Below are 13,130 nucleotides of genomic sequence, written 5' to 3'. Positions count from 1 at the left end.
GAACAAATAAAAAAGACACTGAACTTCAACTTTTGTGTTTATGGTTTTTATTTTTTCACTGTAACACAGTAAAAGTATAAACTCAGCTACATAGTACATGAGAAATCAGAGGAGATGCCAGAAAAACAACATCTGAACTTTAACACTGCAAAGCTGTACGCTTTATCTCTCAGGGCTGATGCAGCTGTTGTCACTCTATGAAAAGTAAAAACATGAATATGATTTAGATTTATATGTGTAAATGTTCATTTTATAATGCACACATTTCATTATTGAACCAGCAACAACATGGATGTCTAGTCTTCAGCAGTTTTCAGCAGAATGTGCACCACCAAGTGGCTGATCAGTATTTAATCAGCTCAGTGTGTTTTTCAGTTGTTCCTCTATAACAGTCATTGTATTCAGCATAGTAGTAACATGTCACAACAAAGACAGAAACGTAGAGAAACACAGAGCAAATTAATTCATTGTACTTGTTAACAGTCTGTCTATGTATTCAGAAATAAAACCACGGCTCACCATTTGTGAACTCATAGGTGACAATACTGTAGGTTTCATCAAAGCCAGCCTGCAGATGATTTAATAAGGTGTTAGACTGTAGGAAGAGCGAGTGAGGACAGTTAGTGGAAGGAGTGTCTATCGTTGAGACTTACCAAATACTTTCCATCATCTGAAACAGAAACCAAAGCACAACTTCAGAAATAAATGCAAATTAAACATCCATGTATAAATAAAAGTGATGTAGAGAACAAGCCTGATCAGTCACAAGTGTCAGAAATGCTTATAGCTATGGGAGTAACATTAGTCATTTATTTATAAATACTTTACATAATGTTCAGTGTGTATATACTGCACAAATACATTAACACAGTTATTCCCCTGGACTGTGTTAACATTGTACATGTATTGCCTGCAGGCATATAAAAAAATAGTTTGTTTGGATGTACAAGTTTAAACCACAATTGACACAATGACACAATGTCCTCACCTCTTCCTCTTTTGGTTCCAGGAAGTACCAGTACCCCTAAGATGACAACCACAGCTGCTCCAAGACAAGACACAACTACTAGCAGTTCCCATTTTGACCTTTCTGTTTGGGAGGACACAAACTAGTTTTACTTTTAACAGAAAAAGAAAGATGACTATGTTCCTAGATTAGGAGGAGAGTCATTATTAAATAACATGAGCTGCTTTACTGTGCTGCTATAGGGCAAAACATGTTGTACAAACTAGAAATGTGTCAACTGCACTATTTGGTGATGAAAACATTTGACAAGAAGAAAAAGCTGACTTCAGTGCTAAGAAGCACAAGTGCTGCTGAAATAAAACCAAAAAGAAAAACAAACAAAGAAAAAATCAACAGCAATGTCTCATCTCATCCTCTACTACCGCCTATCTTCACTATGGGGGTCGCAGGGGTCTATCCCAGCTGTCATCAGGCGAGAGGCAGGGTACATCCGGACCGGTCACGAGTCTTTCACACACAGCAAATTGAGAAGAGTTGAATTCTTGGTGTTAAACTAGACATACACTCGTAGAGTTAATTATACTCTGGGTAGAGTTAATCCATTATAATTAACTCTCAGTCGATAAATAGTTGTTGTTAAAACCAAGTGTAAAAGTGTAACTAAATCAAAACTCTAGGTGCAAATATTTAAATATTAACTCCGAACTTCTTACTCTAAACTCTGATCCTGTATTTAACCCCCCACCCCCTCCATTACTATTCGGGCACCCAAAGTCATTTTGCAGCGGTGAGCCACGGAAACTTTACTCGTCGCGCTGTTACTAACCACACGAACACCTGCTTAATGAGCTAGAGGTTACACAGAGCACTCGGAGAAAACCCACGCAGAAAAAGGGAGAACATGTGAACCCAGAAAGGCCCAAGCTGGACTCGAACCTGGACCTTCTCTCTGCACAGCAAATGCCAGAGTGTTGAAATCCCAGAGTTTTGATAACGAGAGTAGCAAATTTTACACTTCGGTGTCGAATGGGCACAAAGTACACTTTTCAGGTTGCACCATAAACTCTTTCTGGCGTTCTTTCTATGTATAGTGTTAGTGTCGGTAATTGTAGTGTTTATTTTACAATAATAGACTCCTCGAGTTTATTTCATGATTGACTCTTTCCCGGCCGCACCAAGAGTTAGGTTTGGATTTCGTCATCAGTGCTCCGCGCCCTCATTGGCTGAATCCAGTCGCATGTTCTGAGCCTTCGTCTTGCAGGAGTGCAACCACGACACTAACCGAAGTCTACCGTGACAGCCACGCGGGACTGCAGGTAGGCTAAGAAACTAAAGTGAATAAGTAATGCATGAAATTTTTTCTTTTTTTTCATGTTTCAATTCGTGTATTACGGTGGCTGGTAAGTGCAAAACAAAATTACAAATCCGAAACAAATTTACAAACTCTGAAACAAATTTACAAACTCTGAAACACTTTTACAAACTCTGAAACAAATTTACAAAATTTGAAACACTTTTACAAACTCTGAAACAAATTTACAAAGACAAAATCCTAACGGAAAGGGAATGTACCAAAAGCCGGATCTGACCGGAAGTGATTGAGTGAGCGGTTTGTTTTGAAAATCCTGAACGGGGCGAGTCAGACATACCCTTTCCGTTAGGATTTTGTCTTTGTAAATTTGTTTCAGAGTTTGTAAAAGTGTTTCAGGGTTTGTTTTGTTTTGCACTTACCAGCCACTGTATGAAAGCCTACTCCACCTTAGCTAATAATCATCGCCTATAATAATTACTTAGCTGATAAGATGCAAAATACAACCGTTACTGAAAAAAGTAACGCTGTTAGTAACGCTGTTTATTGTAACGCCATTATTCCCATCACTGATCGTGAGTTGAATGTATCGTTACATCACTGGTTTCATGTGATTTTATTTGTTTACTTTGTATATTAAATGTGTTGTTGAATGTTCTATGTTAAGTCATGACTTGACATAGAACCAAAACTCATGAACTTGTTTTGTGGACACAGGTCAAGTCTCTATAATGAGTAGAATAAGATCTTGGAGAACCTTGTAGAATCCAATGGATGGTGAGCTACCACATCTACAAATACTACTGAGTTGCAGATGACATATGTGTGGTAGGACTGTATCAGTTACACTGTGCTGGTGCCACTTGGAACACATGATAAACCGACTGCACTCGAGTGGAATTTTATTTGTGAACTGAACTGAACACCACACACAGTACCAGTATTCAATGAACTCTTTCTTTTAAAGGCGCCATTTAGTTTTGTTATTTTTCATATCAATTGTATATATACCTGTTGTTTATTTTCTACTGTAGCAAATTATTTACTAAACTCAAATGTATTTTGCAACTTACCGTGTCCATGTTCATTGTATTTAATTTGTGAGAGCTATATTCAGACCTAGCCTATTTAATACATGTATTACTCCAGAGCTGGTTTAAATGCCCACAGTGATGATACAAACACAGTGATGTTAAGCAGGTTTATGTTTAGCATGTTTATTATCTTATCAGCTGAGTCTGATGGTGTCAGATGTTTGATCATTAACCAAAAAATACATGTCTATGGCAGATTAGACATTGGACATAGCAACCAGGACCAGTTAGGACATGTCACATATTCTCTGATTGTTTCCAGGTAAATTAAAAAATGTACATTATATTTCATCAAATTATTTATTTAGCATCCATGTAGATACTTGAGTTGAAATTTCTGATCAGAATTATTTAAACTGTGTTGTAAAATTATTGTCTATGTAAAGGAGCCATTGACTGAGACTGCAGTTAAATAAAGCTGTTACACTGTTCTGAGAACTTCGCTATGGGATACTAATGCAAACACCAACTTTAATATAAACAAGCATGCAAGAAAAATAATGATTTGCAGAGTTGTACAATAAATCTGGAGCTGGTCCAATGGCCCGAGGGTCTGAGGTACCGCTGCTGTCACTCTACAGAAAAGAAACACAGAAATAAATGGACATTTCATTGATTTGGAGCTGTAATGACATGTTATGTGTTTCCGTTTAACTTTAAGCCACTTTCAATTTCAGCAGACGTTTCACCACCAAGTGAATAATCTACCTGACTGTTACATCCAGAGAATGAAGCAACTCACCATTTTTGCACTCATAGTTGACAATACTGTAGGTTTCATCATAATCGACCTGCAAATGATTTAATAAGATGTTAGATGGAAGGAAGAGTGAGGACAGTCTTATCTACAGACAGAATAGTTATTGTATGGAGATAAATCTGCCATCATCACAATTTGTTGTGAGACTTACCAAAGATTTCCAGTCATCTAAAAGATAAACATCTTTAATAATCACATATAAATAAAATACACTAAGCATGAATAACATAATGTATTGGCATGATTAGAATGATTGGAGTGAATGCAGATGAGTAACATGTCTTGATTTACCTGTGATGCTAACTTTTGCTCTAAAGGGAAAAAAAGAATAATAGTTTATTATATATAATTGTTTGTGTCTTTTAGAAGCACAGTTCATGGCCATATTATTCTCCACAAAAATCCTCGGCATGAGCTGATATTTTATGTCGTGTTAATACTATGAGTGACAACAGTTACCAGTCAAGCATGACCAGCTACACGGTCAGAGAGCTGCTGTTAAAGTGTTGCTCAAGAGTGAATGGATTTGGATTTTGTCATCCATCATATTGGAAAAAAGACGTATATTGGACAGTATCATGGGAAGACAATGAGAAAAATGAGAGAATGCAGAAGCTGCACAAGCCTCCTAAAGTGTTATAAATGACAGCCAAACCACCCTGAGATAGAGTACAACAAGGAAACTAAGAAACTTTCTTTCATTTGAGGCGGTCATAAGATGACAGTGGTTGATTTTGTCGAAGTGAAACAATCAATGCAAAGCAGAATAGTATTCAAAAAGAAGTTGCAGACTAGCACTCATGTATTTAAAGTATAAAAAGCCTTACCCCTTGGAAGCACATTTCTCTAAAATAAAACGAAAACAAGCATATTTAGAAAACTTCATTAATGCGCCATAAAACACAGAATCATTTCCGTAGAACAATTAAATTGCAATACACAATTAAATCTCAGTTAACATCGGTTCATATTCAGTGGTGGCAAAAGTTTTTGGACACACTTAAAATTTTACAGTCTCAAATATTATGATGAAATATTTGTGAAAAAATCTTTTTTGTTTCAAAAGATGTGACTGCGTTAGACAGACACAAACAAATTATATTTATCTTGTTCATTGTTTACAAGAAAAACTGAGAAAATGAAATTCTTAACAGTTTCAATATGTCAGTTCTCAACATTGTTGGTATCAACGAATAACAGAGATTGTGTTCAAAACTGAACAAAAAATAAACAAACCATCACGTCACCAAATTAATATTTAGTACCTCTTCACACAGTAGAGCTCTAATCTTGGCTGCCATGTTCCTCATAAACCTTTCACACTGTTGTTGTTACTTTTAATTCTTCTAAATACGTTGGTTTTCCCTTTGAAACAGACCTTTTGATAATCCACCACAGAGTTTCAATTTTAAAGAAATACTGATGTTGTGCAGTTTCAATATGTGGTGTGGTCTTGCACTGTGGCCACCAGGTGGCGATCGCAAATCAAGCCATTCCTGTGTCTGAGTGTATTTGTCTCTGTGTAGTGTTGCTGTGAGGTGTTTGGTGGCCGTCCGACAGTGTGCATCGGTGTGTATAAGGTACTGCTAACAGTATTAGCCGATTGCTACACTTTTCGAGCATCAATGTGGAGAGAATGAAGGATGAGTTTTTATTATTATTATTATTTTTTTATCTTGTTTAAGTGGTATATAAAAGGAGAAAATGCATCAGTCCCATTCAGCCAGCTCTTGGTTACATGGCATCAAGTTTATGTTAATTAAAAGTACTGTTTTGATGTCATGGGTGATTGATGTTTGTCTTTTTTATAATCAGTCCCACTGCTGTGTTTTCTTTTGGGTGGATGTTTTCTTTATTTTTCTGTAAACAACAACGGTTTGGAAATTCTATTTTCTGAAATAAATGCACAAACTTCACACACACCTGTCCCATAGTTTGTGTCCGGTTACTGATATTCTGGTCGGTGACACTTGTAGGACCTTAAGCTGAAGGTTTGTCTGTATTTCTGCAGAGTGGATCCAACTGGACTGTATCTGTACTTTCTGGCTGTACTCTTCCTGTCTGAGAATCTGTATCTACAGGCGTGTTTCCTGCATTAGGTTTCTTGTTTTAGCCATTTTGGTCTCTGAAGAACTTTCAAATGTACTGGTTTTAATTTGACACAAAACACAGTATTTTATGGAATCAGTCAATTTTAAGTTTTTAATGTCTGTTTACATCTATGGCCTGTTTCATGTTTTTGTGTAATGTGCTCAGAACATTGATAATCATTCTGATTATGTGTGTTTGGTTTGGGTCTGCGTTTAATTTTAACCCTGGTCTTTGCTGAGCTGTTGGTTTCCTATTGCAGCTGCACATAGTCAGAGTGCACATATACACTTTGACTTTACATACTTAGATGCAATGATTGTGAGAGTGCAACCTGGAAAAACCTTTATTTTAGAGTCCCCATTACAAATATGATTTTACAAACTAAAAAGCATTGTTCCCACCTTCTCTCTGTTGATTCCACACAAGTCCAATCCCCAGTAACACAACACCAACAGCTACTCCACAAGCAGTCATGATCACAACCATGACCCTTCTGCTTGTATCTGTTTTATGTGATTGAACAGAGCATTTACATAAACACAATGTTCACACAAGCTGATGACATTTAAATCTTCAGTATAATACTAGAGCACAGGACTTGAATGAGAAAGGAAAACAATATAGTTTAGGTAAAAAAATCCAAATGGATTTGTGAACATTATTACAGGAGGTAAAATAAGTATTGAACACATCACAAGTTTTCATAGTAAACATATTTCTTAAGGAAACTCTTTAGTTCTTTCCATAGATTTTCAATTAGATTCAAGTCAGGTGATTGACTGGGCCATTTTAGCAGCTTTATTTTTTTCTCTGAAGCCAGTTGAGAGTTTCCTTAGCTCTGTGTTTGGGATCATTATCTTGCTGAAATGTCCATCCTCATTTCATCTTCATTCTGGTAGATGGCAGCAGATTTTTCTCAAGAATGTCTCAGGACATTTTTCCTTTCATCTCCCTTCAGTTATATGAAGTTTGCCAGTACTATATGCAGACAAACAGCCCCACACCATGATGTTCCTGCCTCCAAACTTCACTGTCGGTACGGTGTTTTGGGGTGATGTGCAGTGCATTTTGTCCTCCAAACATGGTGTGTGTTTTGACATCCAAAGAATTGAATTTTGCTCTCATCTGACCAGACTATGTTCTCCCAGTATTTTACAGGCTTGTCCAAATGTTGTGCAGCAAACTTTAAACAAGCTTTAACATGCTTTTTCTTCAGAAGTGGAGTCTTGCGTGGTGAGAGTGCATAGAGGCCATGGCTGTTGAGTACATTGCTTATTGTTTTCTTTGAAACAACTGTATCTGCTAATTCCAGGTCTTTGTGAAGCTCTCCACTAGTGGTCCTTGGCTCTTGGACAACTCTTCTGATAATTCTTTTCACTCCTCTGTCAGAAATCTTGCAAAGAGCACCTGGGTTGTTACCAACACCTGATGGAAATTTCATGTCAATAGTACCTTTAGAAATGTGTTTACTATGAGAAATTGCGATGTGTTCAATACTTACCCGCTATATCAGTGGGCTTGTCCGGGCAAAGTACGTTTTCATATTAACACCATGCAATGAATGACACAGTCTGTATTTAAACTTTTTGTATAATAATGTATGTGAATCATGAGTCAAATTTTGCAAGTGTGTCACCTGATGCTGGGTTCACTGTTGTCTGGGAAGCTGAGGTAGTGGAGCTCACAGTGTTATGTGGCATAGCAGCAGTCGAATCTGGTGGATAAACACAATATGCATCAGGTATCATCCAAAATCAGTGCAACTTTAATATTCATGTGAACGGGTCACTGCCATTTTTGAAAAAAAAAACACATACGCACGCGCACACACATTCTTGTATGACCATCTTTGTGAGGACACTTCCTAGGCATAATGCATTCCCTCGCCCACCCTAACCCTAACCATCTCAGCTAAATGCCTAACCCTAACCTAATTATAACCTTTACCCTAAAACTGAGTTTTAGCCTTCAAAACAGCCAAAAAGTGAAGACAGGCCAAAATGTCCTCACTTTACACAAATGTCCTCAATCTGCTGATATAAAACTTAAACTGGTTCTCAGAAGGATAGCTGTGCAAGTACACACACACGCACACATATTCAGCCAATAAAAATGATACCTGCTTCATCTCTGCCTGCAGGTGACTTTTTACTGGGGGTGGATGTTGTTAAATCAGTGATTCTATCTTTGTCTCCGTTTGGTCCTAAAGACAAATTCATGAATAAAATATGACTTCATGTGCTGATGTCAAGATAAAACGATGAAAGTGACCGATACTCACTTTGTACGGTGATGTAGGATATAACACTGTATGGAGATTGATGCTTTACAGTGTAACAACATCTTACTTTGACTTCAGCAGGTGATGTGAGACTTGCCATCTGCAGCAGTTCACTTCCTGTCAGTGTCTTCAGACATGGGAAGACTCTGGCTGTCCCTCCACTCACAGTGTAGAAATGACACTGAGACACAGAAACAGACGATGGAGGCTCACACCTCAGTGTGACTGAGTCTGTCTCTGTGATCACTGGTGGATCGACGGTGAGTTTGGGTGGAGGAGAAGCTGAAAGTTGAAGCATTCAAACATTTATTCACAAATATTATTTAGACAGGTTTAAACTACAACACATCCAACATTAACTGAACTAAAATTCAGCTTAAATTGAACTGATTTGTGGTGACTCTAAAGATATAACAACATATTAAAGTCACTCACACTGTATGGTGATGGTGGAGATGTCACTGTATTCAGACCTTTCAGTTTGGACTTCATAAAAACAGTTGACTTTAACCACAGCAAGTGTGTTTACTATGTCCAGAAGCTCAATTCCTGTCAGTGTCTTCACACAGGGGAAGTCTTTAAGATTTCCTTTAGATGCAATTAAAGTGTAGAAATGACACTGCGACACAGGAACAGACGATGGAGGCTCACAGGTCAGTGTGACTGAGTCTATCTCTGTGATCACTGATCTAGTCACTGTCAGTTTAGGAGGAGGCAGAGCTGAAAAGACAGAGGTCAACATATGTGGATGTAATATGTACGGATACTGTACAACTGATTATTAAAAAAAAGATAATCTCAGGGACTGACCTTCGATCTGATGAAAAGAATCTGTCAGAGAAAGATTTTTAACCAAGTGAAATAGATGCACTAGTCACTCACAAGAAACTTCACCACAGCATAAGAATATTTAACCTGCAGCTAAGATGCAACTAATGTAAAACTGTTAATATACGCTGCAGATAAAAATACTTAGTGAGACATATAACGTATTAACCTTACAATTGTAAGTAATAGTGTTCCTGTATCGTTGTGTAAGAGCCAACGTTAATGATGAGATGTTTAACTTACAGATGAGGACAATAAACAGAAGGTGTCCAGTCATGATGAAGCTGAATACTACTCCTCCAGGAAGTTTTCTGGTGTCAGCGTACAAGTCACTGACAATTATATACTTAATGGCAGGAAACCACAGTAAGCATCAGAGAGAGATAATAGCATTCAACAGGCCACAGACACACACACTTCTGTAAATGTCCTCACACTGCAGCGATACAGCCTCTTCTCAACTTCTACTACCGCTTATCATCACTAGGATTGTGGGGGTTGCTGGAAGAAACCGGAGTACCCAGAGACAAACCACAGACACAGGTCTCACACCTCAGCATGCAAACTCCACCCAGAATTACGTTTATTTATACAACATGAAGAAGAATCCACATTGTCTCAAGATGATTTTTAAGAGGAAGAAATGCTGAGCTCTTATGAGAGAAGAGAAGAGAAGAGAAGAGAAGAGAAGAGAAGAGAAGAGAAGAGAAGAGAAGAGAAGAGAAGAGAAGAGAAGAGAAGAGAAGAGAAGAGAAGAGAATCAGAACAAAAGAGTCAGATGACATTACATCAACAAGATAATATCTACCACTAGACTGGAGGTAGTCATGTTAAACATTGTAAATATGCACATGTACACAATATATGCATAAACTCATATTCATTATTGAAAAAAAGGCAGGCACAAAGCTGTGAATGGTACTGTACATAACACTTAATGTCCAAAGACCACGACTTCTGCCTGGATGATTACTGACAACATTTGTTTCTGACAGGATAAAGCCTGTGGACCAGTGGACATGCAAGGCTCAGGTTCAACAGCAGAGGGCAGGATATGTGTTCTGTATCTGCATGATGTACTAGGCTCTGTATGAAGCCTTTACAAACATACTAACCAGGTGGCAGATGTTTGTTGCTATGTTGAAACAGAAACATGTCATTATTCCAAAAATAAATACATAAATAAATACAATAAGTAAATGTTATATCTCCCTGATACTAATCCTGCAGGTCTTCCAGTGTTTACTAGTGTTTCATTACAGTGCTGTAGGCGTTACTGTCCAGAGCTACTGCAGCTGGCTCCTCAGGGATTACATCATACACATGGTATACTTCAGACTAGGAAAAAAAGACAGTGAGAGCTCTTTGGTTCTAAAGCAAAAATATCTATAAGCAAAAATAGGATATACACCCATAAGCACTAGGAGAAAAAGCAGAAGCTCACCAGCAGTGGAATAGTTGGCACCAGGCAATGAGCTGATCACATGGTAGGACTCAATATTCCCTGCAGGTAACTTTTTTTTTGTTTTTGTTTTTTTTACAGGAGGAGAGCAGTGTTAGAGGCCAAAGAAGCCTTGTTATGCACATCAGTAGTATAGGATCTGTGATTTTGACTTTTGCCAAAAGGAAATTACCAGTTCTCCAGGATCAACACTCGTCATGTTCACAGATTCGCCTACAACAGAGGACAAAAAAAGCTCAATGAACCGAAAAGAAATATGCAAATCATACCATATATGTATGAAGTGATATTGTGATGTTGACCAATCAGTAAACGTGTACATTACCAGTAACACTGGCTTGTAATCTGTATGGGAATGAATAAAACTCTTGTTAAATAATCCAGGATGTGAATATGTTTTTTCCCTCTGCTTCAGTAGCTGATGCTCCAGTGAACCTTTACTCAGCATTTACCTGAACTTCAGTATTAAACAACCTTCCCTCCTGACACAGCTCCCCATCCCAAGCTGACTCAGCTCTGTTTTAATATTTTTTTAAATTTTATTTCAGTTATAGTGCTTTTTATTATATTTATGATATTTAGTTCTATTATATTTGCACTACCTTAGCCAGGAGCTAGCATCCAAAGTTTCATGATGCACACAGATAATGACAATAAGTTATTCTTGATTTTGATTATGAAACCCCAATTCAGAGAATTTGCTGCAGTGGTTGAAGCTCTCATGAAACATCACAGTCTCCAGCTATGTATCACTGTGACATTTTAAAAGGATTTTTTCCATTATTTCTGGTTTGCAACATTGACAATAAATTGACTTAGTGATACAACCAAGAACATGGTAGCATGGCCACTTACTCAGTATGCTGATGGAGGCTCTGTTACTGTGTGGAGATGGATGTTGTTCTCCTCTACGCTCCACTGTATAATAACATGTTACTTCAACCTCAGCAGGTGAACTCTGCTGTGACATCGACAGAAGCTCAGTTCCTGTCAGTGGCTTCAGACAAGAGACAGCTCTGGACGTGTTTGTTCTCATAAAGAACAAAAAACACTGAGACACAGAAACTGATGATGGAGTCTCACAGATCAATGCCACTGACTCTGTCTCTGTGATCAGCTGTAGAGTCACTGTCAGTTTAGGCTGAGGAGCTAAAAAAGTAAAAACATGGTGGATGGAATAAATGACTGTTACTGGGAAATGAAACATGTTGATACATTTACAAGTGTACTCACTTTGTATGGTGATGGTCAACATGTTACTGTGTCCAGACTGATGCTCTTGTAGGTAAGAACATGTCACTTCAACTGTAGCAGGTGAACGTTGTTGTACCAGTGACAGCAGTTCAGTTCCTGACAGTGTCTTCAGACAAGAGAAAGACTTGGCTGCTTTGTCTCTTAAAAAGTTGAAATAACACTGAGACATAGAAACTGATGATGGAGTCTGACAGTTGAGAAAGACTGAGTCTGTTTCTTCAATCTCCGTTTGATTCACCATCAAATTAGGAGGAGGAAGGTCTGAAATGTTAGAGGTAAATGGATATTACACGAATTACATGATGAACCAATGTTTTTTCATAATATACTAAAAAAAATACATTGAAGTCAAACTGCTCCAATTAAAAATGAATAGAGAAAACATTAAACTCAGAGACCAACCTTGTGCTTTGAGCTCAAAAAAGAAACCTTTTTAAGGTTATTAAAAAAATCGAAACAGATTCGACAATAGTTCATCAGCAACTCTAATTTGTTATAGTGGAGTAAGACAACACGTCAGTAACAGAAGTCAGTGACATGAGTGTGATCACATGTCTGAGTATCCTACATTAAACATTAGGCAACATTAACAAGAAAAGAAGCTGATAATAAGTTTTAACTCACACATGAGGATGAGTAGCTGCAGGTTCCCAGCCATGATGAAGCTGAACTATGTGATGGACTACACTACTCTGTAGTCTGACTACTGTGGCTCTGAGATTTTTTTAAAAGGTTGTTCTCAAGGAAACCACAAAACCAGAAGCCAGTCACATGAACAAGCCAGAGAAAGGCAGAGGTTTGTTAAACTCGCTTTTGTCAAATGAAACAAAACACCGAAGAGATCTTTATCTAATATATTGATCAACTCTACCACAGTGAAGTGGTTTAAGAAAAGTTAGAAAAGACTGATACATACAGGACATAGTGGCACTCTCATTTAAAATACAAAACATTTAAAGAATTCTTTTAGTGTTTTTTAGGGACTTTTTTCATTGTGTTGGTATGAATGGAGATTTTTTTATTATTATTTGTTGATGTGTGGAGTTTGTTCTTTTGATATTTAGAGCGAAGGTGTCTGTTTTCA

The 13,130-nt window shown here is 37.6% G+C and overlaps 2 protein-coding genes and 1 long non-coding RNA gene across 7 annotated transcripts in view; all 3 read right to left on the bottom strand.

The window, feature by feature from the left end:
• LOC125006376 overlaps window positions 1-9,661 on the bottom strand; it is a 41,544-nt gene extending 31,883 nt beyond the window's left edge. The window contains exons 1-12 of one of the 4 annotated variants that reach the window (XM_047582352.1): window positions 9,574-9,661; window positions 9,313-9,333; window positions 8,938-9,222; window positions 8,503-8,784; window positions 8,341-8,424; window positions 7,858-7,935; window positions 6,623-6,724; window positions 4,958-4,976; window positions 4,422-4,441; window positions 4,282-4,298; window positions 4,113-4,161; window positions 3,479-3,945 (exon numbers count right to left, since the gene is read on the bottom strand). In XM_047582352.1, coding sequence (XP_047438308.1) covers window positions 3,941-3,945; window positions 4,113-4,161; window positions 4,282-4,298; window positions 4,422-4,441; window positions 4,958-4,976; window positions 6,623-6,724; window positions 7,858-7,935; window positions 8,341-8,424; window positions 8,503-8,784; window positions 8,938-9,222; window positions 9,313-9,333; window positions 9,574-9,607 — 996 coding nt within the window. In that variant the 5' untranslated portion in view covers window positions 9,608-9,661 and the 3' untranslated portion in view covers window positions 3,479-3,940. Of the gene's footprint in view, window positions 1-3,478; window positions 3,946-4,112; window positions 4,162-4,281; window positions 4,299-4,421; window positions 4,442-4,957; window positions 4,977-6,622; window positions 6,725-7,857; window positions 7,936-8,340; window positions 8,425-8,502; window positions 8,785-8,937; window positions 9,223-9,312; window positions 9,334-9,573 lie in introns of those variants that run through there. The other 3 variants (XM_047582353.1, XM_047582354.1, XM_047582355.1) reach the window with 3 other exon arrangements.
• LOC125006374 overlaps window positions 1-13,130 on the bottom strand; it is a 93,436-nt gene that overhangs the window by 70,146 nt on the left and 10,160 nt on the right. The window lies entirely within an intron of this gene.
• LOC125006384 lies at window positions 55-1,142 on the bottom strand. The gene is made up of 4 exons (XR_007112567.1): window positions 989-1,142; window positions 654-670; window positions 520-568; window positions 55-195 (listed from the first exon to the last, which is right to left on the bottom strand). It is a non-coding gene; the product is annotated as an uncharacterized LOC125006384 (long non-coding RNA).

The sequence above is a fragment of the Mugil cephalus genome, chromosome 4, assembly GCF_022458985.1.
Source record: "Mugil cephalus isolate CIBA_MC_2020 chromosome 4, CIBA_Mcephalus_1.1, whole genome shotgun sequence".
NCBI classification, from domain to species: Eukaryota; Metazoa; Chordata; class Actinopteri; order Mugiliformes; family Mugilidae; genus Mugil; species Mugil cephalus.
Note: the sequence above shows the minus strand (reverse complement) of the source record. Positions and strands in the feature narration are given on the sequence as shown.